The 25882-nt window shown below is 40.9% G+C and overlaps 1 protein-coding gene across 1 annotated transcript in view; it reads right to left on the reverse strand.

Annotated features, from left to right (window-relative positions):
• The window catches only part of SYCP2L (synaptonemal complex protein 2 like), an 81696-nt gene that overhangs the window by 35579 nt on the left and 20235 nt on the right, over nucleotides 1–25882 (reverse strand). Inside the window, exons 10-19 of the mRNA XM_010357163.2 lie at nucleotides 24616–24758; nucleotides 22029–22081; nucleotides 21364–21409; nucleotides 19322–19414; nucleotides 19160–19220; nucleotides 9431–9576; nucleotides 7622–7715; nucleotides 6404–6501; nucleotides 4320–4461; nucleotides 3361–3410 (exon numbers count right to left, since the gene is read on the reverse strand). Coding sequence (XP_010355465.1) covers nucleotides 3361–3410; nucleotides 4320–4461; nucleotides 6404–6501; nucleotides 7622–7715; nucleotides 9431–9576; nucleotides 19160–19220; nucleotides 19322–19414; nucleotides 21364–21409; nucleotides 22029–22081; nucleotides 24616–24758 — 926 coding nt within the window. The remainder of the gene's footprint in view (nucleotides 1–3360; nucleotides 3411–4319; nucleotides 4462–6403; nucleotides 6502–7621; nucleotides 7716–9430; nucleotides 9577–19159; nucleotides 19221–19321; nucleotides 19415–21363; nucleotides 21410–22028; nucleotides 22082–24615; nucleotides 24759–25882) is intronic.

Here is a 25882-nt window from a genome sequence, read left to right on the forward strand (position 1 = left end):
AAATGAAAATCTCATTAATCCTTGGAAATCATAAATTCTGTTAGGTAAAAAGAGAGAGGCTGGCATCTGATCCTAGACTCTGGTTTTCACAGTTGAAAAGGATCTTATAGATTCTTAAATTTCCAATTTCCAGTTATCTTTTTTTGTTTAAGATGGAGTCACTCTGCCACCCGGGCTGGAGTGCGGTAGCATGATCCCAACTCACTGCAACCTCCACCTACTGAGTTCAAGCAATTCTCGTGCCTCAGCCTTGTGAGTAGCTGGAATTAAGCATGCGCCACCACGCCCAGCTAATTTTTTTGTATTTTTATTAGAGATGGGGTTTCGCCATGTTGGCCAGACTGGCCTCAAACTCCTGACCTCTGGTGATCTGCCTGCCTCTGCCTCCCAAAGTGATGGGATTACAGGCATGTGCCACCGCACCCAGCCAATTTCCAGTTATCTTCTAATTGCTCTGCATTAAAGTACTGCTCCACTCAAATGGACAATAGATTCAAACCCTGACTCTTTAAACTATTTTCAATGTATACATTGAGACAGAAATGTTTTCCTTAGGAACTACATTACTCTTTTTATTAATTTAAAATTACCTTAAAGACATTTTCAAATAATACTTTTATTAAATACATTAATAAAAACCAAAGGGGAAGGAGAATAAAGCAAGCTTATTTCAGAGATTTAGTTAAGAGAGAGACAGAGTGCACGAGACAGAAACAGAGGGAATGTGCCTGTCTAAAGTCCTAGGGTCAAAGTCAAGTGACTACTCATTGAAACATGCCTGCTCTACCTGCCTCTATTGTATTACAGCATGAGAACTGATCTGCCTAATGAACCTAGTGAAAATCCTAAATGATCAATGATTCAATTATATTTCCTTTACTCAGCTTACTAACAAATAAAATATCTAACAATTAGAATTAGTGTAGGGGGACACTAGATTTAAATTTTAATTAGCAGGAAAATTACATTAACTAAATCCTTCCTTCTTGAGGTACTCTGGTTAATTGAGATTTTACTGCAGTAAATAAAATTCTGACTGCATTTTTGCTGAATAGGAAATTTCTCCTTTTGCTTCCATTCAAAGTTTGGTATAAATGCTATTGAGCTTCTCTTTTTAATTTTTCAAAGACACATCTAATAAACAATAGCCACAAAAAAAATGCTAAGATCATAAGATCCCTGAATTGGAAGAACATGAACTCATATTTCAGTAGATAACTCTAAGTGTGGTCTCAAAGTGTGGTCTACATTGGGGCATGAGCAGTATCTGGAAACTTGATGGAAACGCAAATTCTCAAGTGCCATCTATTCAATTCAAAACTCTAGGGACAGGACCCAGCAATCTATGTTTTAGCAAGCCATCCTGGTCACTGTGATGGCCACTAGTGTTTGAGAACCACTGCTGTACATCAGGGGTTGGCAAACTCTAGTCTGTTGCTGTTCTTGAAAACAAAGTTTTATTAGAACACAGCATACCCATGTGTTTCCATTCTGTCTCTGGCTGTTTTCTGGCTACAAAGGCTAAGGTGAGTAGTTGCCACAGAGATTGCATGGTTCAGAAAGCCTAAAGTATTTACTACCTGGCCCTTTACAGAAAAAATTTGCTGACCTGTGCTGTAAATTATTCTTATACAAGAGAGAAGTATAATTTTGAATACCAGTATTTGTAGAAAATCAGCAATGCCCTCACTGAAAATCAACATAGATTTCTGGCCAGAGGCACAGCTTAAATTTATAGATTTTTGAAACTGTGGCCAGGCGCGGTGGCTCATGCCTATAATCCCAACACTTTGGGAGGCCAAGGCAGGTGCATCACTTGAGGTCAGGAGTTCGAAACCAGCCTGGCCAACATGGCAAAACCCTGTCTCTACTAAAAATACAAATATTAGCTGGGCATGGTGGCAGGTGCCTGTAATCCCAGCTATTCAGGAGGCTGAGGCAGGAGAATCACTTGAACCTGAGAGGTGGTGGTTGCAATGAACTGAGATCACACTGTTGCACTTCAACTTGGACGACAGGGCAAGACTCTATTTCAAAAAAAAAAAAAAAAAAAAAAAAAAAAGATTTTTGAAGCTGTGGTATTTCTTTGGTGTTTATTTCAAATAAAAGCTGTATTTACTAGAAACTGTTCTTTGGGTCCATTTCTAACTGATAACTCATTATTTCAGGTTGAACTATTCACTGAATAAATACTTACTATGACTCATAGGTTTAACCTACCCCTGTCCTTACAGAGCATGACAGCCCTTCAGGTTGACAGAGGGCAACACATCCCAGGTTGGTGGAAGAAAGATGAAGGTGTGATTAAAACCCTAATCAAACTCTTTCTGCATGAGCAGGCAGGGCACTGTCGATACTCTCAGAATCACAGCACCTGCTCCTTACAAAACACTCAGAACTAGATTATATACTCTGTACTGTACGTATAGCTCATACGACACAAAACAAAAACCAACTGCTGATAGAGGTAATTCAGTGAATAAAAGGCAAAAATTGGCTTTGAATTGGTGCAGACACTGCTGTCTCTACTCTTAACACCTTTGATATAAAACAAGGATAAATGAAGGGAAATGAAGAAACTTTGAGGGTTTATTCAATATTTATATAAACCTGAAGGTATCCTAAGCACTTGCAAAATAAATGTCTAAATAATTAAATCATTAAAAGCATTAGAAAAAACTAAGGGAAGAACTGAACCAACAAGTTTACCTCAAAACATACATTCAAAAGAGTATACATTTGCAGGAAATGGGAATAGCCCAGAATTTTAGCATCATTCATAATAAACATCCTCCAGCAACATTTGGGAACAGTTTTTAAAAAAAAAAAAGAAAAAAGAAAAAAAGAAAGACCCTAAATTTTTTTTTTTTTTTTTTTTTTTTTTTTTCTGAGACAGGGTCTCATTCTGTCACCCAGGCTGGAGTGCAGTGGCATAATCTTGGCTCACTGCAAACCCTACCTCCCAGGCTCAAGCCATCCTCCCACCTCGGCCTCCTGCGTAGCTGGGACTATAAGCACATGCTGCCACACCTGGCTAATTTTTGTATTTTTTGTAAAGACGGGGTTTCATCAGGTTGCCCAGGCTGGTCTCGAACTCCCAAGCTCAAGTGATGCACCCACCTTGGCATCCCAAAGTGCTGGGATTACAGGCGTGAGCCAGCACGCCCAGCATAGAAGACCCTAAATACTTACTCAAGAGTCATATTAAACGTTTAGAAGTCCTTGCAATTTCCATTGACAGTGATTCACATATCAGTAAACCAATATTTTGTTATTTTCATACTTCTGAAAGTTGTTTTTGGGGAAATAAATGCCGTTTAACTCGTAGGGCACACAGCAACCCAGATAAAGTGTACTTACTTGGTCTTTCTCATGGTCACTGCCACTACTGGGAGGGAAAACCGTCAAGACTAAATTGAAAGAAAACAAGTACACAACATATACATTAACTCATGAGGCATAAAAATTCACTACTCCCTCTCCCAATATGCTAAGGCTAAAAGCAATTCCCACTTCCTACAGCTTCCTGAAATGTCTACTCTTAAGATCCTTTCTATATTCAACCTTGCTCCTCACCACTCAGTTCCTCACCACTCAGCATGAATTCTCTGCTCCAGACTTTGTCCCAGAATGTCACCCTCGCATCCTTGTTGTGTCCTTGTAGTTTGTTTTGTTTGAGACAGGGTCTCACTCTTTCACCTGAGCTGCAGTGCAGTGACGTGATCACTGCTCACTGCAGCCTTGACCTCCTGGGCTCAGGCAATCCTCCTGCCTCAGCCTCCCAAGTAGCTGGGACCATAGACACACACCATCATGCCCAGCTAATGTTTTAATTTTGTAGAGGTGTGGTCTCACCATATTGACCAGGCTGGTCTCAAACAACCCTCCCACCTCGGCCTCCCAAAGGGCCGGGATTAGAGGCGTGAGCCACCATGCATGCCCTTGTGGTTTTACCTGCCTAATAATGCTTCCCTTTCTCCTCTTCACAATCCTATTCTTTTTTCCAAGGGTTAAATCAAGCCCCACCCACCTCTTCCTTGAAGATTTTCCTGATGATTCCAGCTCATGACAGATTCCTCTTATCTGAATTTCTACTCCATTTATACAAAACTCATCTGTAACAATTGTTGGTTAATTTCATGTTCTTCCGTCTCATGTACACAGTACATTTTGCCTTTCTGGTGTAACTGTAGCAGGGAAAGCTGGCCCCATGATCATATATTTCTTTGGACCCACTCCCATTACATACCAAAAAATAAATATCTGATTTGAAAATCACTATTTGAAAAGTGATTCAAAAGAAGACATGCCAGACTTACTGCTCATACTACTTCTGGTTCTTGTCTTCTTTCTACCAGAATATGATTTCAGGGATTTCCTTTTTTGGTTACTGATCCAAGATAGTTCACTGGTACTTGAATCTTGATCACTCTCAGAGAAGAGATGTTTTCTGTAATCAGACTTTTACAAGCACAGATCATAAATGAGAATTTTAGAGGGGTGTTAGTGCCTCTTACGTATAACTAAACATATTCTACAAAGCTAGAGATAAGAGAAGTACCCTTCTAGGAGACTGGGCTTTCTTATATAATATAAAGGCAAAGAAGTATGGAAAGGAAGCAAAGGATTATTCCATCAGTCAATTCTCAACCAAGTTGCTGTTGTACAGGATGACAAAATCCTTTCTAATAAAACATTTGCAACAGAAGAGATGCTGGATGACTGTTCAAAAGCTGACCAATCTCAATATAGTGCCTAATACTACTTCAAAATACTAAGTCAGATGGCAAAAGAAAGTATGGGAACATTTTTTGCAAAGACAAGCCTCTCTACATTTTAGAAGAACTAAAACCAAACAGGAGGGTCATTTCTTTTCTTTTTTTTTTTTTTTTTTTGAGATGGAGTCTCACCCTGTCGCCCAGGCTGGAGTGCAGTGGCACAATCTGGCTCACCGCAACCTCTGCCTCCTGGGTTCAAGTGATTCTCCTGCCTCAGCCTCCAGAGTAGCTGGGATTACAGGCGCGTGCCACCACCCAGTTAATTTTTTTTTTTTTTTTTTTTTGTATTTTTAGTAGAGATGGGGTTTCACTATGTTGGCCAGGCTGGTCTCAAACTCCTGACCTTACATGATCCACCTGCCTCGGCCTCCCAAAGTGCTGGGATTACGGGTGTGAGACACCACACCCAGCCCAGGAGGGTAATTTGTTTAAAACATAAAGCATTTTGAAATTAAGCCTGGATTACAAAAGATTAGAGATTTAGGGCAAGTTTAATCTTTCTGGTGGATTATTCAACTGTACTTGGATATTTATATTTTTAAAATCTTTTTCTGTTTTTACATTGTCATAAATGCTGTGATGAATACATGTTTATGCTTGATTTTAATATGGAGTTTTTTTGAGTTCTGTTTGTTGGGTATCTTCAGGGCCCAGTCCTCAAGCCCTCTTGCCTCTCAAGGGCTGCAGCATTCAGCTACTAATAGTTCATTCTCATTTCAGGCCAGGGAGGAGCTAAGTGTCACTCCCAAACATTAGGCTCCTTCAGTCTCTAGATCCCAAATGAAGAAATGAGACAGAGGCCAAACAAGTCATGTATTCCAAGGGAAAGCCAAGTTGAATGAAAAGAGAACACACAGCCAAGTGCGGCCAGGTGCAGTGACTCATGCCTATAATCCCAGCACTTTGGGAGGCCAAGGCGGGTGATCACCTGAGATCAGGAGTTTGAGACCAGCCTGGCTAACATGGCGAAACCCAGTCTCTACTAAAGATACAAAAATTAGCCAGGCATGGTGGCATATGCCTATAATCCTAGCTACTCAGGAGGTTGAAACAGGAGAATCACTTGAACCCAGAAGGTGGAGGTGGCAGTGAGCCAAGATCATGCCATTGCACTCCAGCCTGGGCGACAAGAGCGAAACTCAGTCTCAAAAAAAAAAAAAAAAAGAAAAGAGAATACACAAACATGGAGGCAAAAACAATCTCAAGGAGGGGATGGTGAAAAAAACTGACAGACAGCTGATGAGGCATGGTGGCTCATGCCTGTAATCCCAGAGGTTTGGGAAGCCAAGATGGGAGAATCTCTTAAGGCCAGGAGTTTGAGACCAGCCCGGGCAATGGAGCAAGACTCCATCTCTATAAAAAATGTTAAAATGAGCCAGGCATGGTGGCACCACCTGTAGTTCTTGCTACTCAGGAAGCTGAGGCAGGATGATCACATGAGCTTGGGAGGCTGAGGCCGCAGTGAACTACGACAACAGAACAAGGCCTTGTCTTAAAAAAATTTCTTTTAATTGACAGATGGTTGGCCAGGAGAAAATGGTCTATGAACCAGGAAAGGTGGCTTCCGCCTGTCACTACCCTAGTAGAGACAGGTAAGAACCTGGAGCCCCACTCCCTGTACTCACGGGTGGCTTAGGTTGGTCATTTAAGCGGAGAGTTATTAGGCAACGGTCATCTTCAGCACTCATAAACTCTACCACGTTGGTGGATTCTTCTGCCTGCTCTATACAAATTAAGAGAAAGACATTTACTATAATAACCATACACACGCTGACATACTCACCAGTGCTCTCCATGGGATGCCCCCTCTGGTACCTCTCCATCCTTTGGTAAGAGCTGGTAATTAGGTCCTGCCTCAAACCTCCAATCAGAAATCTATGGGCACTGGCTGGCATGTTGGCTCATGCTTGAAATCCCAGGACTTTGGGAGGCCAAGGTGGGCGGATCACTTGAATCCAGGAGTTTGAGACCAGCCTGGCCAATGTGGCAAAACCCCGTCTCCACTAAAAATAGAAAAAATTAGCTGGGCATGGTGGCACACGCCTGTAGTACCAGCTACTTGGGAATCTGAGGCAGGAGAGTCGCTTGAACCTGGGAGGCAGAGGTTGCAGTGAGCCAAGATCACATCACTGCACTCCAGCCTGGGCAACACAGCAAGACTCCATCTCAAAAAAACAAGAAATCTATGGGCACTTGGGAAAACAGCCTTGGGGTGTAACTCAAAAGAGAAACATGGTCCAGTGCAGGGCCGGCTTTGTGGGTAGACAAGACCCTCCCTACTCCCCATGTCCTGCCTCCTCCAAACCCCATCATTTCTTCTCCTTTGTCATTTCCAGTTGACCGACAAGAGAGACCTTATCAGGTGTAGAAAACAATTCAAGGTGGCCGGGCACGGCGGCTCAAGACTGTAATCCCAGCACTTTGGGAGGCCGAGACAGGCGGATCACAAGGTCACGAGATCGAGACCATCCTGGCTAATACGGTGAAACCCCGTCTCTACTAAAAAAAATACAAAAATCTAGCCGGGCGAGGTGGCGGGCACCTGTAGTCCCAGCTACTTGGGAGGCTGAGGCAGGAGAATGGCTTAACCCTGGGAGGCGGAGCTTGCAGTGAGCTGAGATCCGGCCACTGCGCTCCAGCCTGGGCGACAGAGCGAGGCTCCGTCTCAAAAAAAAAAAAAAATAGAAAACAATTCAAGGCTATCAGCAGTTCTTCTTCCTCCAGAGGTGCCATGAAACATGCATCACTCATATGACCACAGGTTTCCAGTGACCTCTTCCAACTAAGGTTTCATTGCTTTTACAGGAAACTCAGGGTCAGAATTTCCTTATTTCCCAATATACCTGTTTCTCTTTCGTGGCCACTGGGACTCTCCCTGTCTTCTTTATCAGACTTACTAAAAAGTTCTGAGGAGATTTTCATCTGGTCAGGCAACATCTGAAATGCAAGACAAAAGTCAACTTTGAAATGTAGTCATTTAAAAAAAAAAATTGAGGAAAACCTAAAGCTTAGAACAAAACATGATCAATCAGAAGTTAGTCAAGTTTACCAGTTTGTCCTCTCCTGAAGGATCATTCCACTGTTTCTGCCTTCTCCAGGTGCCATCTCCCTCCAGGACCAGCTAGGGTAGCCATTCCCCTGCTCTAAGCACTCTTTCCTGGTGTCTTCCCAGCCTCTCCCGTCTCTGGCCCAGGTCTCACCCCGTTGGGTAACGGCTAATCCCTGCTTCTCGCAGGCACTGAGTCTCTCTCAGGATGAGTCTGTAGTGAGTTCCCAACTGTAGGGTCCTCAGGCCAACCCCCTTCCCTAGGGTAGGGGCCTCCTATTCTAGCAACTGCAGCTTTATCACAGGAAAATCCTCATTCTCCCCTCAAAACGTATTATTCATTTTGTGAAATATGGAAATACATATGGTTGTGATGTTTTTGTGAGTAAAGGCAAACTTCTTGTCAGAACATACGTAATTTGATGGAGGAAGAGTTTTTTTAATCAAGTGACTGATTTCCCCTTTATTTCTCATCCTCATCCTCAACCATGAAATGGAGTTTTTGTAAAAAGACCATGTCATTAAAATAGGGTGAGTTTTTGGAAACTATTCTAAGAGCACTTTGCTACATATAAACACTTTTCATATACAACTCAAACCAAAAGGAAGCTGGCCCAAGACTTCTCCCTCAGGTCTCTGAGCTCTTCATTCAACTCTCTGTGGGCCGTTACCACAGTATTTTTTGCCTTTTGTCACAAATTTCTTTGCCCCGTCTACCGTCTGTGATATAGAAAGGTTTCCTGTTCCTGTCAACAAACAGGAAACATTACAGTCAGAGAGTTGGAGACCACAGCAATCTAGAGAGGTACAGACCATTTCCACAAGGTAAGACCAACAGGTAAAACTGTGGAAAAAGTCCCTCAGAAACTTTATTCCTAATGACTCCCTGATACGGTTTGGCCGTGTCCCCACCCAAATCTCATCCTGAAACGTAGCTCCCATAATTCCCACGTGTCATGGGAGGGACCCCATGGGAGGTAATTGAATCATGGGGACGGGTCTTTCCCATGCTGTTCTCGTAATAGTAAGTCTCACAAGATCTGATGGTTTTATAAAGGGGAGTTCCCCTACGCAAAGCTCTCTTGCCTGCCACCATGTAAGATGTGACTTTGCTCCTCCTTTGCCTTCTACCATGATTGTGAAGCCTCCCCAGCCATGTTGAACTGTGAGTCCATTAAACCTCTTTCCTTTATAAATTATCCAGTCTCGTGTATGTCTTTATTAGCAGGGTGAGAACAGACTAATACACTCCCCATAGGTCCAGGGGGAGCTGAGAGAGATGGAAATGCCAGTGTCCTCAGGACTCCAGGAAGAAGGTGGTAAGAGGGTGATATTATCCTAGAAAACCGTTCATCTGTTCACAGTAAGTAGAATAAAGCATTTCAAGGAACAAAGAGGCTGTCTGTCCTACCCCGTCAAGACAATGACCCATGAAAAGGGAAAACTGGGATTCAAATCCAGAACTCTCAACTCTTTTTACATGGCACTCGAAAGACCAGGTTTTCTGCTTGATCAAATATTCGCATCAAAACCCAACGAGGACATTTAATAGACATGAAACATACTACAACATTTTTAAATAATCCAAAAGAATGAAACCTGCCACCTGTTTATCTTTTCCTAAAGCTTGAATGGAAGCTTGTGATATGTTGAACTGCAAATCAAAATGGATTTCTATTTTCATGACTTCTTTGGAGCTGATAATCATGGGCTTCTTGAGGTAAATGATAAATATCTTTATCTTCTCAGTTTCTAAGAGAAAATATGGAATATCAATGCACAACAACATACTTCAATGTTTTATTTTAAAATTTTATAATTGTAAATAACTACACTAGGATGTCTGTTCAGATTTTTCTGTGGTAAGAAGTTGAAAAGAAATCATATTAAATAACATTACTTTGAAATTGTCCTTTAGATGCACATGCGCATTTACGCATATACATAGACTATACAATGAAGTGGTTGATCTTGCACACATTGGAAGTAACTTACCTTAGCAGCAAAGAAATGAAGACAGTTTTGCCTTCTGCAATTCATTTTTAAGAGCATTTTGTTTAATACAAGGCTATCATCTGCAATAGGTATTTCATTCCCAAATATACTAAGCACAACACTCACTCTCTCTCTCTGAAATTATACTTATTTCTAAAATTGAAAATAAAACTCACTGTCCCCAATGTGCAAAATGGAATAATCTACCACCATTTCAATGGACTCCACTTGAAGAAGAGGCAGAAACACCTTAGAAAGAAGTCTGTAGGCCAGTGGCGGTGGCTCACGCCAGTAATCCTAGCAGTTTGGGAGGCCAAGGCGGGCTGATCACGAGGTCAGGAGATCGAGACCATCCTGGCTAACACGGTGAAACCCTGTCTCTGCTAAAAATACAAAAAAATAGCCGGGCACGGTGGCGGGCGCTTCTAGTCCCAGCTATTCAGGAGACTGAGGCAGGAGAATAGGCATGAACCCAGGAGGTGGAGCTTGCAGTGAGCCGAGATCGTGCCACTGCACTCCAGCCTGGGGGACAGAGTAAGACTCTGTCAAAAAAGAACGACAGACAGAAAGAAAGAAAAAGAAAGCCAGAAAAAGAAAGAAAGAAAGAAAGAGAGAGAGAGAGAGAGAGAGAGAGAGAAAGGAAGACAGAAGGAAAGAGAGAGAGAGAGAGAGAGAGAGAAGAAAGAAAGAAAGAAAGAAAGAAAGAAAGAAAGAAAGAAAGAAAGAAAGAAAGAAAGAAAGAAAGAAAGAAAAAAAGAAAGAAAAGAAAAAAGAAAAGAAAAGAAAAGAAAGAAATAAAGTCTGTGTCTCCCAGCACTTTGGGAGGCTGAGGCGGGCATATCACGAAATCAGGAGTTCGAAACCAGCCTGACCAACACGCTGAAACCCTGTCTTTACTAAAAATACAAAAATTAGCTAGGCGTGGTGGTGCACCCCTGTAATCCCAGCTACTCAGGAGGTTGAGGCAGGAGAACCGCTTGAACCCAGTAAGCGGAGGTTGCAATGAGCCGAGATTGTGCCACTGCACTCCAGCCTGGGCAGCAGAGTGAGTCTCCATCTCAAAAAAAAAAAAGAAAAGTCTGTGTCTCAGACAACAGCCTCCTTGCAGGCTCCTACCTGGTCACCAGCCCTTTCCTGACAAATTGTAATCAGGCTTAGAAGAGAAAATAACTTAGACCAAATTCACAAAGAGCCCAAGAATAAGCCATGTTAAGTACAAGGTAAGTTGGAAGAAGCAGAATAGAAAAGGCAGCAAAGTCCAGGAAAGAACAGGCAAAGCTAATGGCCACAAATTAATGAGAAGGGAAAGAAGGGGGAAAAAAAAGTGAAACATACATGAGTCTAAATCTGTGAGGTCCAACTCATCAGAGTACTTAAAGCATGCCTAGTACCAACTGAGATGCTCTGTAAGCATAAAATACACATCAGATTATGAAGACTCAGTACACAAAAGAAGAACGTAAAATGTATCATTAATAATTTTAAAATATTGATTACATGTTAAAATAATATTCTGGATATTATTCCTGGATATAATATTCTGGGTTAAATAAAATATATTATTAAAATTAATCTACTTAATCTTACTTTTTTAATCTACCAAAATTAATCTACTTTTTTCTTTAATGTGACTACTAGAAAATTTTAAATTAAGTATCTGGCTCACCTTATATTTCTATAGGACAGTATTGGTCTAGAGTAAGGCTCCATGATCTCCCCAAAATACTAATCTTACTGGACATTTTACTCATCACTGCAGGGAAAGTCTATAAAACCATGCAACAAAAGTAAGTTTAAATATCTTAAAAAGTAACTAGCTAATTGTTAGCCCAGCATAGTGGCAGAAGCCTGTGGTCCCAGCTACTCAGGAGACTGAGGCAGGAGAATGGCGTGAACCCAGGAGGTGGAGCTTGCAGTGAGCCAAGATCACGCCACTGCACTCCAGCCTAGGTGACAGTGATACTCTGTCTCAAAACAAAACAAAACAAAACAAAAAGAAATTTTAAGGAACAAATGTTGAACCAAACCAGGCACCCCCTGAGATTCTCCCCACCAGGAGATTGCCCTGAGACAACAGTCAATGTACAACCGAGTTCTGCCCACAATGGCATCAGCCAGACCACCTGATGGATAAGCAAGTCATGGAGACCCCACACTTCCTCACTCTCTCCCTTATATACCATTCATGCCAAGTCCTCTTTAAAAGCCCCGGCTTTCTTGCTCACCCACTGCCTGGAAACAGACCTGGTGCTGTTGTGGGTGGGGGTACAGTGGGAGTGAGACTGACCTTTGGATTGCACGGGAGCTGAGTGAGGCCTGTGACTGTTGACTTTTCCCCACTTCCCTGACAACCTGCATGACTCAGCAGAGACAGCCATAATCCTCCTATGAACATAACTCCATTGACCTGGGAACCTCACCCCTCACAGTGGCAGCAAGACCCACCCAAGGAGAGTCTGAGTTCAGACACTCCTAATCCTGCACCCACGCAGTGGTCCTTCCCTACCTATCCTGGTAACTGAAGACTAAGGGAATAGTGGCCCCACCCACCACCTATTCCTCCCCACACTACCATAGCTGATGCTCTCCTGGAAAGCGCCACCTCCCGGCAGAAGACCAACCAGCACAAAAATAAAGCATTAAACCACCAAAGCTAAGAACCATCACAGAGTTCATTTCACCTCCCTGCCACTTCCATCAGAACAGGTGCTGGTATCCAAGGCTGACAGACCCATAGACAGTTCACATCACAGGAATCTGCAGACACCCCCGAAGTACCAGCCTGGAGCCTAGTAGACTTGCTGGGTGGCTAGATCCTGAAGAGAGATAATAATCTCTACGACTGGGCTCTCAGGAAGCCACATCCATAGGAAAAGGGGGAGAGTACTACATCAAGGGTACACCCCATGGGACAAAAGAATCTGAACAACAGCCTTCAGCCCTAGACCCTCCCTCTGACAGAGCCTACCCAAAGAAGAAAGAACCAGAAAACCAACTCTAGTACCATGATAAAACAAGGTTCTTTAACACCCCCCAAAAATCATACTAGCTCACCAGCAATGGATCCAAACCTAGAAGAAATCCCTGAGTTACCTGAAAAAGAATTCAGGAGGTTAGTTATTAAGCTAATCAGGGAGGCATCAGAGAAAGGTGAAGCCCAATGTAAGGGGGAAAAAAAAATCATACAAGAAGTGAAAGGAGAACTATTCAATGAAATAGATAGCATAAATAAAAAACAATCAACATTTCAGGAAACAATAGACAACTTACAGAAACGCAAAATGTTCTGGAAAGTCTCAACAATAGAATCGAACAAGTAGAACGAAAGAAAGTCACCCAGGCATGGTAGCTCACGCCTGTAATCCCAGCACTTTGGGAGGCCAAAGTGGGTGGATCATGAGGTCAGGAGATCGAGACCATCCTGGCCAACATGGTGAAATCCTGTCTTAATTTTTGTAAAAATACAAAAATTAGCTGGGTATAGTGGCACGTGCCTGTAATCCCAGCTACTCAGAAGGCTAAGGCACGAGAATCTCTTGAACCCAGGAGGTAGAGGTTGCAGTGAGCTGAGATCACACCACTGTACTCCAGCCCAGTGACAGAGCAAGACTGTGTCTCAAAACAAACAAACAAACAAACAAACAAACAAACAAACAAAGTCAGAGCTCGAAGACAAGGTCTTTGAATTCATCCAATACAACAAAGACAAAGAAAAAAGAGTAAGAAAATATGAACAAAGCCTCCAAGAAGTCTGGGATGATGTTAAACGACCAAACCTGAGAATAATCGGCGCTCCTGAGAAAGAAGAGAAATTGGAAAGTTTGGAAAATATATCTGGGGGAATAATCAAGTAAAACTTCCCCGACTTTGCTAGAGACCAAGACATCCAAATACAAGCAGCATAAAGAACACTCAGGAAATTCATCACAAAAAGATCATCGGCTAGGCACATTGTCATCAGGTTTTCTTTTCTTTTCTTTTTTTTTTTTTTGAGATGGAGTCTCGCTCTGTCACCCAGGCTGGAGCGCAGTGGCGCGATCTTGGCTCACTGCAAGCTCCGCCTCCTGGGTTCACACCACTTTCCAGCCTCAGCCTCCCAACGAAGGAAAGAATCTTGAAAGCGGTGAGACAAAAGCACCAGGTAACCTATACAAAAAACCTATCAGATTAACAGCAGATTTCTCAGCAGAAACCCTACAAGCTAGAAGGGATTGGGGCCCTATCTTCAGCCTCCTCAAACAAAACAATTATCAGCCAAGAATTTAGTATCCAGTGAAAATAAGCTTGACATATAAAGGAAAGATACAGTCTTTTTCAGACAAATAAATGCTGAGAGAATTTGCCACTATCAAGCCACCACTACAAGAACTGCTAAAAGGAGCTCTAAATCTTGAATCCTGGAAACACATCAAAACAGAACTTCTTTAAGGCATAAATCACACAGGACCTATAAAACAAAAATACAATATTACAAAAACCGAGGTATATAAGCAACAAATAGCATGATGAATGGAATGGTACCTCACATCTCAATACTAACACTGAATGTAAATGGCCTAAATGCTCCACTTAAGAGATACAGAACTGCAGAATGAAGAAGAATTCACCAACCATCTGCTGCCTTCAAGAGACTCACCTAACACATAAGGACTCACATAAACTCAAGGTAAAGGAGTGGGAAAAGACATTTCATGCAAATGGGCACCAAAAGCGAGCAGGAGTAGTTATTCTCGTATCAGACAAAACAACCTTTAAAAAAACAGCAGTTAAAAAAGACAAAGAGGGACATTATATAATGACAAAAGGCCTTGTCCAACAAAAAAAATCACAGTCCTAAACACATATGCACCTAACACTGGAGCTCCCAAATTTATAAAACAATTACTAATAGACCTAAGAAATAAGACAAACAGCAACGCAATAACAGTGGGAGACTTCAATACTCCACTGACAGCACTAAACAGATCTTCAAGACAGAAAATCAACAAAGAAACAATGGATTTAAAGTATACCCTGGAACACATGAACTTAACAGATATATACAGAACATTCCATCCAACAACCGCAGAACATACATTCTATTCAACAGGCGCCTGAAACTTTCTCCAAGATAGACCATAAGAGAAGACCACAAAACGAGCCTCAATAAATTTAAGAAAACTGAAATTATTATTATGATTATTTTATTTTTTGAAATGGAATCTTGCTCTGTCACCCAGGCTGGAGTGCAGTAGCATGATCTTGGTTCACTGCAGCCTCCACCTCCCAGGTTCAAGTGATTCTCCTGCCTCAGTCTCCCAAGTAGCTGGGATTACAGGCATGCACCACCATGCCCAGCTAATTTTTTTGTATTTTTAGTAGAGACAGGGTTTCACCATGTTAGCCAGGCTGGTCTTGAACTCCAAACCTCAGGTGATCTGCCCACCTTGGCCTCCCAAAGTGCTGGGATTACAGGTGTGAGCCACCACGCCTGGCCTAGAAAGTTGAAATTTTATCAAGTACTCTCTCAGACCACAGTAGAATAAAACTGGAAATCAACTCTAAAAGGAACCTTCAAAACCATGCAAATGTATGGAAATTAAATAACCTGCTACTGAATGATCATTGGGTCAAAAATGAAATCAAGATGGAAATTTAAAAATTTTTTGAACTGAGTGACAACAGTGACACAACCTATCAAAACCTCTGGGATACAGCAAAGGCAATGCTAAGAGGAAAGTTCATAGCCCTAAACACCTACATCAAAAAGTCTGAAAGAGCACAGACAGACAATCTAAGGTCACACCTCAAGGAATTAGAGAAATAAGAACAAACCAAACTCAAATCCAGCAGAAGAAAAGAAATAACCAACATCAGAGCAGAACTAGATGAAACTGAAACAAAACAATACAAAAGATAAATGAAACAAAAAGCTGGTTCTTTGAAAAGTAAATAAAATTGATAGACCATGAGTAAGACTAATCAAGAACAGAGAGAAAATCCAAATAAGCTCAGTAAGAAATGAAACAGGAGATACTACAACTGACATCACTGAAATATGAAAGATCATTTAAGGCTTCTATGAACACCATTACACATATAAACTAGAAAACCTACAAGAGATGGATAAATTTCTGGAAAGATACAACCCTCCTAGCTTAAATCAGGAAGAATCAGATACCCTGAATAGACCAATAACAAGCAGTGAGATTGAAATTGTAATTTAAAAATTATCACCACCAAAAAGTCCAGGACCAGACGGATTCACAGCAGAATTCTACCAGACATTCAAAGAAGAATTGGTACCAATCCTACTGACATTATTCTACAAGATAGATAAAGAGGGAACCCTCCCTAAATCATTCTATGAAGCCAGTATCACCCTAATACCAAAAGCAGGAAGGGACATGACCAAAAAAGAAAACTACAGACCAAAATCCCTGATGAACATAGATGCTAAAATTCTTAACAAATACTAGCTAACTGAATCCAACAACATATCAAAAAGATAATCCACCATCATCAGGTGGGTTTCATACCAGGGATGCAGGAATGGTTTAATATGCACAAGTCAATAAATGTGATACACCACAAAAACAGAATTAAAAACAAAAATCACATGATCATCTCAATAGATGCAGAAAAAGTGTTTGACAAAATCCAGCATCCTTTATGATTAAAACTCTCAGCAAAATCGGCATACAAGGGACATACCTCAGTGGAATAAAAGCCATCTATGACAAACCCACAGCCAGCATAATACTGAACGGGGAAAAGTTGAAAGCATTCCCTCTGAGAACCAGAACAAAACAAGGATGCTCATTCTCACCACTCCTCTTCAACATAGTACTGGAAGTGCTAGCCAGAGCAATCAGACAAGAGACAGAAATAAATTGGTAAAGAGGAAGTCAAACTGTCTCTGTTTGCTGATGATAATGATTGTATACCCAGAAAACTCTAAAGATTCCTCCAGAAAGCTCCTTGAACTCATCAAATAATTCAGTAAAGTTTCCAGATAAAAAATTAATGTACACAAATCAGTTGCTCTTCTATACACCAACAGCAACCAAACTGAGAATCAAATCGAGAACTCAAACCCTTTTATCATAGATGCAAAAATAAAATAAAATAACTTAGGGATGGGCCGGGTGCAGTGGCTCACGCCTGTAATCCCAGCACTTTGGGAGGCTGAGGTGGGTGGATCACCTGAGGTCAGGAGTTTGAGATCAGCGTGGCTAACATGGTGAAATCCCGTCTTGACTAAAAATACAAAATTAGCTGGGTGTGGTGGTGAGCGCCTGTAATTCCAGCTACTCAGGAGGCTGAAACAGGAGAATCGCTTGAACCCAGGAGGCAGAGGTTGCAGTGAGCTGAGATCACACCACTGAAATCACTCCAGCCTGGGTGACAGAGTGAGACTCCATCTCCAAAATAAATAAATAAATAAATAAATAATAAATAAATAAATAAATAAATAAATAAAACTTAGGTATATACCTAACCAAGGAGGGGAAAGATCTCTACAAGAAAAACTACAAAACACTGCTGAAAGAAATCATAGACAACACAAACAAATGGAAACACATCCCATGCTCATGGATGGATAAAATCAATATTGTGAAAATGACCATACTCCCAAAAGGAATCTACAAATTCAATTCAATTCCCAGTAAAATATCACCATCATTCTTCACAGAATTAGAAAAAACAATTCCAAAATTCATATGGAACCAAAAAAAAGCCCACATAGCCAAAGCAAGACTAAGCAAAAATAACAAATCTGGAGGCATCACATTACCTGATTTCAAACGATATTATAAGGCCATAGTCACAAAAACAGTATGGTACTGGTATAAAAATAGGCACATAGATGAATGGAACAGAATACAGAACCAAGAAATAAACCCAAATACATACAGCCAACTGATCTTTGACAAAGCAAACAAAAACATAAAGTAGGAAAAGGACACCCTTTTCAACAAAATGGTGCTGGGATAATTGGCAAGCCACATGTAGGAGAATGAAACTGGATCCTCATCCCTCACCTGATACAAAAATCAACTCAAGACGGATGAAGGACTTAAATCTAAGACCTGAAACTATAAAAATTCTAGAAGATAGGCCGGGCACAGTGGCTCACACCTGTAATCCCAGCACTTTGGGAGGCCAAGGTGGACAGATCACCTGAGATCAGGAGTTCAAGACCAGCCTAAACTAGAGGGAGAAACCCCATCTCTATTAAAAATACAAAAAATTAGCCAGGCATGGTGGTGCATGCCTATAATCCCAGCAACTCAGGAGGCCAAGGCAGAACCCAAGAGGTGGAGTTTGTGGTGAGCCGAGATCGCGCCATTGCACTCCAGCCTGGGCAACAACAGCAAAACTCCACTTCAAAAAAAAAAAAAAAAAACTCTAGAAGATAACATTGGAAAAACCCTTCTAGACATTGGCGTAGGCAAGGATTTCATGACCAAAAACCCAAAAACAAATGCAATAAAAACAAAGATAAATAGCTGGGACTTAATTAAACTGAAGATCTTTTGCATGGCAAAAGGAACAGTCAGCAGAGTAAACAGACATCCCACAGAGTGGGAGAAAACCTTAACAATCTATACATCCGACAAAGGACTAATATCCAGAATTTACAACGAACTCAATTCAGCAAGAAAAAAAAAAAAATCCCACCAAAAAGTGGGCTAAGGACATGAATAGACAAGTCTCAAAAGAAGATATACAAATGGCCAACAAACATGAAAAAATGTTCAACATCACTAATGATCGGGGGAATGCAAATCAAAATCTCTGATCTGCAAAGCCCTTGATCCTAACCACTAATTACAAAACAGCCTGATGATCCATCTCCATAGAGGGGGCAGGCACCTACATTTCCAGCCATGGAACATGACAGCCATGTTCCTTCTTGCTAGATGTCTTCCTTACTATCCACAGTTTACTACCTGATCTTCTAGGTTTATCAAGAGAGGAACCTAGGATGACATGTTCTCCTCTCCCCATCAGACTCTTTCAAACCAAAGCAACACTTTGGGGAAAAGCATTGTTAATTGATTGCTGGATCATATGGTAGTTCTACTTTTAATTTTGTGAGGATCTACAAACATTTTTAAAATGAAAAAACTAGACAAATAATTTAATCCCAAGGTCACAAAGCACAGAAGTCACAAACCTGTGACAGCACACCTTCCATCATACCATACAGCCTTCCTACCTCAAGGCATGATCAAAATATGCCCTAGAATATAATAAAAATAAACATACAGTATGTATAAATAAATATACACTTCAAATACAACAGAAATAATACTTGGAACTGGACGTAGGTTGTTTAAATGTATCATATTACCTATTACGTCGAAATTCATCACTGCTTCCTTCGGAAGTGTCACTGAGTCCCATAGAGTATTCTTGGGAAAATAAATAAGTGAAATTCATGAGCGCAAAACATATACTTACATAAAAATGATCTCTAAAGGCTTAGTTCTAACCAAGAATCGAACATCATTACCTCAGCATTGTCTATATAAAAAGTGACACTCTGACTTCCCAGGTTGAAGTCGATCCAAAATTTCTCTAATTTTTCATCCGCTGGTTTTCTCATCTGTAAGAGATCATTTCAGCATGAATTATACACATAAAAATCATGCTATAGGGTCAGATAAACATTATTCCCTTGAAAACAGAATTTCTGCTTTCCTGGAACAGCATTCTCCTGGCATAATAGAGCCTCTCTTTATTGAATGACTCTTTTGTGCAAAACAGAAGGATCTCAGTTTTATAGAACTCAGCCATTTCTCCTCACCCCTCCAAAAATCCCACTATCCTTAGCATATTTAATAGATATTTAAATATGTCACATGATTCTATCTACACAATTTTTTTCTAATGAAAATCACAGAGAAAACAGTTCTATGTTGAATCAGTAACAATCCACACTGCATATGGATGGAAACTTCCAGAGAAGGAGATACTGTAACCAAACATGAGTGATGTGCCATCTGTCTTCCATTAGAGTAGAGCTAAAACTTGAAGACTTCAAATTTCCTTCATTTTAATTATTCTAAAATAAATAGATGCTTATAGTTAAAACAGGGGAAGAAAGATTCTAACAGTATGGTGTTTATAGAAACAGTAAACATCTTCTCTGCCCCTCAGCTTTTCGTAAGTACCTTTCCATAGGCACCATTAACAATGCCTTTGTTTCCTCCCAGATGTTTTCTAGACATACATCAACAAGTATAGGCCAGGCACAGTGGCTCTCGCCTGTAATCCCAGCACTTTGGGAGGCTGAGGCGGGCAGATCACAAGGTCAGGAGATTGAGACCATCCTGGCTAACACAGTGAAACCCCGTCTCTACTAAAAATACAAAAAATTAGCCAGGCATGGTGGCAGGCGCCTGTAGTCCCAGCTACTCAGGAGGCTGAGGCAGGAGAATAGTGAGGCGGAGCTTGCAGTGATCCGAGATCACGTGACAGCACTCCAGCCTGGGCGACAGAGCGAGACTCCGTCTCAAAAAAAAAAAAAAAAGTATATAGAAAGATTTTATTCCCCAACAATAGATAAAACACCAGACTTACTATTCTACAATCCAATTTTCCAATACGTTGTATTTCTTGGACCTCTTTCCTTTCTATAATACATGTCTACCTTTTAATAGCTACAGAGGTGAATGAGGGCTTTCACCCACAATACATGTTCCTGGAAGCCAGTGTAAGGGTCAGGGTAAGGGCCCTGATGGAAGGGAATGAAAATTTGGATGTCATAGAAAGAAGAAAAACCAAACAGAGCAGAATTGTCAGACAATCAGAGGGAAAATAAACAGAATGAGCCTACCAGACTCAGTTCTAGAGAAGAGGAATGTGTAGTGTAGCCATGAGTTGAAAGTTTAGCTCAGAGAGGCCAAGAAGGGGACTCTGAACCCAAAACAAAGAAATGATGAATGAGGACATTCTGAAGACAGGGTCCAGGACACTCAAACAAAGTCAAGGTTCCAAGACCTCTAAATATTTTAGCCTGAAACTGAGATGCTGTAGGTTGCGGCCCTTTTATATGAAGGACCTTGTTCCTCTAGAAACCAAATGGGGGGTGGGGAAGAAACTGGTCAACCTTGGACTATAAACTGCAAGGTAGAATGAGACAGAGAGAAAGGACAGTGGCCCCAATGGTTGAGAATAAGAGGGTGGGGCATAAGATGGAAGGAGAGAAGCAAGGAAATCATTCTTTTTACCCCAGTCTAGGCATGAATTATGTTACTCATGAATAGGGTAAAATGAGGCAAGCTTCCTGTAACTGTCCTCATGTACATAGTACAGACCCTAAAATTCCTTTTTCCAGTAGTAATAGTAGAGCCCTTAAACTTACTGGTAATGCATTCTGGTTAGGGTATGGTATGATCAGTTGGAGAATTTAGGTCATTAGGAGAAGAAGTTGGCATCCTTTTTTAAAAAGCCCTTTTGAGTCATGAGAGCAAAAGTTTGACCTAACCATATAAACCTAACTCGTGGTTTCACTGCACACCACCCTCAGACCTGCAAGAGAGATGAACATACCTCATGCTCATCAGCAAAAGCAGCAACACATGGAAATGAATACACCCTGCAAAACACCTCACAATTAAAAAATAAAATATGAATGAACCTTAAACACATCTACAGACGTTCCGCAACAAGCACTTATAACTAGAGTATGCATTAAGTCTCCTCGTACAGAGTATGATAGGGGGTTTAAGTCTGCAAATGGAGACCTACTATGGGTAGATTTCAAATCTCCATCTGGCAGTCAGTAAACCAGGTTTACTAGTACTGTATCTCAACCCAGTTACTCAGCCAGATTCCCAAACAAAAGGAGTGAATTTAGCCAATATTGCCTGACCAAGGACTTAATTGTTCATGATACAACTAACTCCAGCAACTTCAAGTCAGGAAATTGTTTTTAATACAATTTATGAACTCTTTAAAGAATGTATTATTTTAAAATACCCCAAGTCACACATATAATAAAACTGATAGAGATAATTTTTAAACACACTCCAACAAGCCACTAGGCAGAAAGGGTCTGATCTTCTCAGGTTTCTACTCAATGGACAACTCAATATGCTCTGTAAAGATGTACCCAATATTCTCTCCCAAAATGAAACGGATCCTAAACTGTTCTTTTAAAACATTAGATATTTTCAGAATACAACTAGTCAATAATGCTCAGAGACACAACTTACCTTCTTTGGTCACCGAGTCTGTCGTTTAGGTGATTGAGAAAACGTCTACTGTCCTTCAAAGCAAATGATATAAACTCTTTTATTAAAAAAAAAATCAAGATGTCTTGGTCAATACTACCTTAGCATATAGAGGCCAGTGTTTGCTTCTAAATGACCAGGATGCAGTAACATCAATGAGGCTTTATAAGCATTTGTTATTATATGTTAACAATACTTCATGCCACAAAGAGGAGGCTCCGGGATCATGTTTCTAGAAGGAACCTTTGCTCCCTACAGCCATTAGATTTTCAGCTGAGGAATACTTAGGTCTCCAAAAGTTAAATGCCTGGTTATGTTTCACTGGGTCAGAAGTGTAAGCAAGAGAAATACATCTTACTGATGACCTAGGTTACAATATTTGACCAACCCATTGGGCATCCACCTCCCTAACACCTGCACAGCACAAACCAACCACAAACCTATAAAATTTATCAACTTTGGGTTGATCTGGGTGTATTATCTACGGCCAATTTTCCTTTTTGGGAGTTCTCTATCTCACTCTCTTCTCCTAGCATATGTTCTAAGAACAAAGACTATTATTAGAGTTTACCTAACCAACAGCTCTCAGGAAGAAATTTGTTGCCCCACATTCTAAAAACAAAGAGACACAGATCCAAGATTCTGTTCCCTTTTGTTAGCAAGGATTGGCTATTGTAGTCAACACTCCTTATGCTCCTGATCTACCATTCAGCAGTAATTAGACATCAGCAGTGTAAGCCTTTCATGTAAAAAAGCAATTCGGGCTGGGTGCGGTGGCTCTCATCTGTAATCCCAGCACTTCGGGAGGCTGAGACAGGCAGATCACCTGAGGTTGGGAGTTGGAGACCAGCCTGACCAACATGGAGAAACCCCGTCTCTACTAAAAATACAAAATTAGCCGGGAGTGGTGGCACATGCCTGTAATCCCAGCTACTCGGGAGGCTGAGGCAGGAGAATCGCTTGAACCCAGGAGACGGAGGTTGCGGTGAGCCGAGATGGCGCCTTTGCACTCCAGCCTGGGCAACAAGAGCAAAACTCTGCCTCAAAAAAAAAAAAAAAAACACACACACACACACACACTCAATTCAATTGAGAAACTGATAGCTCTGGGGAAGGAAATGATTTTGGAAACAAGATAATTACATTTCTCTATTTTCATCAAATTTTCCTGCAAATGAGAAATGACAAAGAGCAGAAAGGAAATTAACACATGAGTGCCTACAATAGCCCTGGATCTTTCAGTTTCTCTTATTGAATTCTCAAGACTTTGAGAATTTAGTCCCATTTTACAGATGAAGTCACTCAGGCTTCACAAGTCAACTACCTTGCCAAAATGCACACATCCCATAAATTGGAGAGGTGGGGCTCAAACTCTAGGTTCAACCCAGTTTGGGATAGACCCAAAGCTCATGGTCTTTCCACTGAGATTATACTGAATCCTGGCTAAATAATTACTATATGCAGTATATGACAGTAGGTTCAGAGTCTGAGGAAATATAAAGGTCCATGTTTAATAAAAATCCTGATTACATGGGAATTTTGACCAGAAAGGTTTTGTCAACATGAGTACTGTTATTAAGAATTTTACCTTTTCCTACAGGAGTCTAACCCTCATTTTAAAAACTTTTTAGAAGAAGAGGGAAAATGTTTTAGCTATTTTAAGATGAAGGTGAATACACAACAAAGTCATAAGCTATTTTTGTGTGGCTTTTGTGAACACAATCACAGGAAGCCCAGGTTGCAGAGAAGACTCTAAAAAGTATTGTTTCTCCAAATTATACAGGTCGGATGGCTCAGAACACAGCCACCCCATAATACTCCTCTGCCAGGCCATGTCCATTTCAGCCTCCTGCCATCACAGCAGCTGCCTTCTGCAAGGCAAAAATGCTCTGATTTCTTCTTCAATTCTCCCTACCGTTCAAGGTCCATTGAAAATTGCTCACCCTTCCAAGACAATTTTTTTAACTGAATCCATCAAATTCACCTAGTTCTGTATCCTATAAAGAAGTCTTGGACAGACACGGTGGCTCACACCTGTAATTCCAGCACTCTGGAAGGCCAAGGTGGGCAGATCACCTGAGGTCAGGATTTCAAGATAAGACTGGCCAACATGGCTAAACCTGGTCTCTACTAAAAATAAAAAATTAGCCAGGCGTGGTGGCAGGCACCTGTAATCCCAGCTACTTGGGAAGCTGAGGCAGGAGAATCACTTGAACCCAGGAGGCAGAGGTTGCAGTGAGCTGAGATTGCACCACTATACTTCAGCCTGGGCAATAGCATGAGATTCTGTCTCAAAAAAAAAAAAAAAAAAAAAAAAGAAAGAAAGAAAAAGAAAAGAAAAAGTCCTATCTGTATCCCTATATCTAGCTCACAATATTCTGTTCATATTGCCTTCAAATTGTTTCTCCTAAGTGGGAAACAAGTTTAAGAATGGCAGTGTAATCACACTTAAGCAAAAAAAAAAAAAAAAAAAAAAAAATCCTCCCGTAAGCCCAACACACAGGAAAGTTCTCAGAGGAAGCTTAATAAATATTGGCTAAACAGAAATTCGCATGACCAGGAATCTCACCGTCTCAAATTCTCGATCCTTAATTTCTTTGAAACCTTCGGCAATGACTTCATCATCAAACCATTTATGGACAAGTTCCTCCCTTGAATTTCTAATCGTCAGTCTACACAGCGCTTCAGAAATAGCAACCTGCTGGTCATAATCTAGAGATTAAAAACATGGTAGACACAGATAATTCTGGGCACAAAGCAAAAGAAAAAATGAGTTCCAGAGCTAGCACTTGCTCTAAGAAACTCCATCTGAGAAGCCTAGCATTATGTCTTAGAGTTACCATGGCAAGATGCATCCTGGAGTAATAAGAATCATTTAAATTCTTTTTTTTTTTTTTTTTTTTTTTTTTGAGATAGTCTCACTTTGTCACCCTGGAGTGCAGTGGTGGCTGGAGTACAGTGACCCGATCTCGACTCACTGCAATCTTCGCCTCCTGGGTTCAAGTGATTCTCCTGCCTCAGTCTCCCAAGAAGCTGGGATTACAGCCATGTGTCACCATGCCTTGCTAATCTTTATATTTTTAGTAGAGATAAGGTTTTGCCATGTTGGCCAGGCTGGTCTTGAACTTCTGGGTTCAAGCGATCTGCCCACCTCGGCCTCCCAAAGTGCCAGGATTGTAGGCATGAGCCACCACGCCTTGCCAAAATCATATAAATTCAGTATTTAAGAAATAAAATAAAAATCTAAATAAGAGGTTGGTATATAACAATTTTTAAATAAATAATATTTATGGGTATTATATTTTAGATATATTAAAATACTCATCCAAACCAAATCATCAAACAGCCTTAAAAATGTTTCTACTGGCCAGGCGTGGTGTCTCATGCCTGGAATCCCAGCACTTTGGGAGGCCAAGGCAGGCAGATCACCTGAGGTCAGGAGTTTGAGACTAGCCTGGCCAACATGGTGAAACCCCATCTCTACTAAAAATACAAAAACTAACCGGGCATGGTGGTACATGCCTGTAATCCCAGCTACTCAGGAGGCTGAGGCAGGAGAATCGCTTGAACCCAGGAGGCTGAGGTTGCAGTGAGCCGAGATCATGCCATTGTACTCCAGCCTGGGCAATAAGAGCAAAACTCCATTTAAAAAAAAAAAAAGTTTCTACTACAAAATAAAATCCCAAAATAACTTGTAGTATTTCACAGCAAATAAACTAAAACTACATGTAGTAACATGTTTAAATTACAAACAATTCTAAGGGCAAAAAGGGAGTTGTAGCCCAAGGAATGGCATTTATAGGATGCTTTTAAAATCTACAAAATGATAATGCATG

This window comes from Rhinopithecus roxellana, chromosome 4 (assembly GCF_007565055.1).
Source record: "Rhinopithecus roxellana isolate Shanxi Qingling chromosome 4, ASM756505v1, whole genome shotgun sequence".
Classification (NCBI taxonomy): domain Eukaryota; kingdom Metazoa; phylum Chordata; class Mammalia; order Primates; family Cercopithecidae; genus Rhinopithecus; species Rhinopithecus roxellana.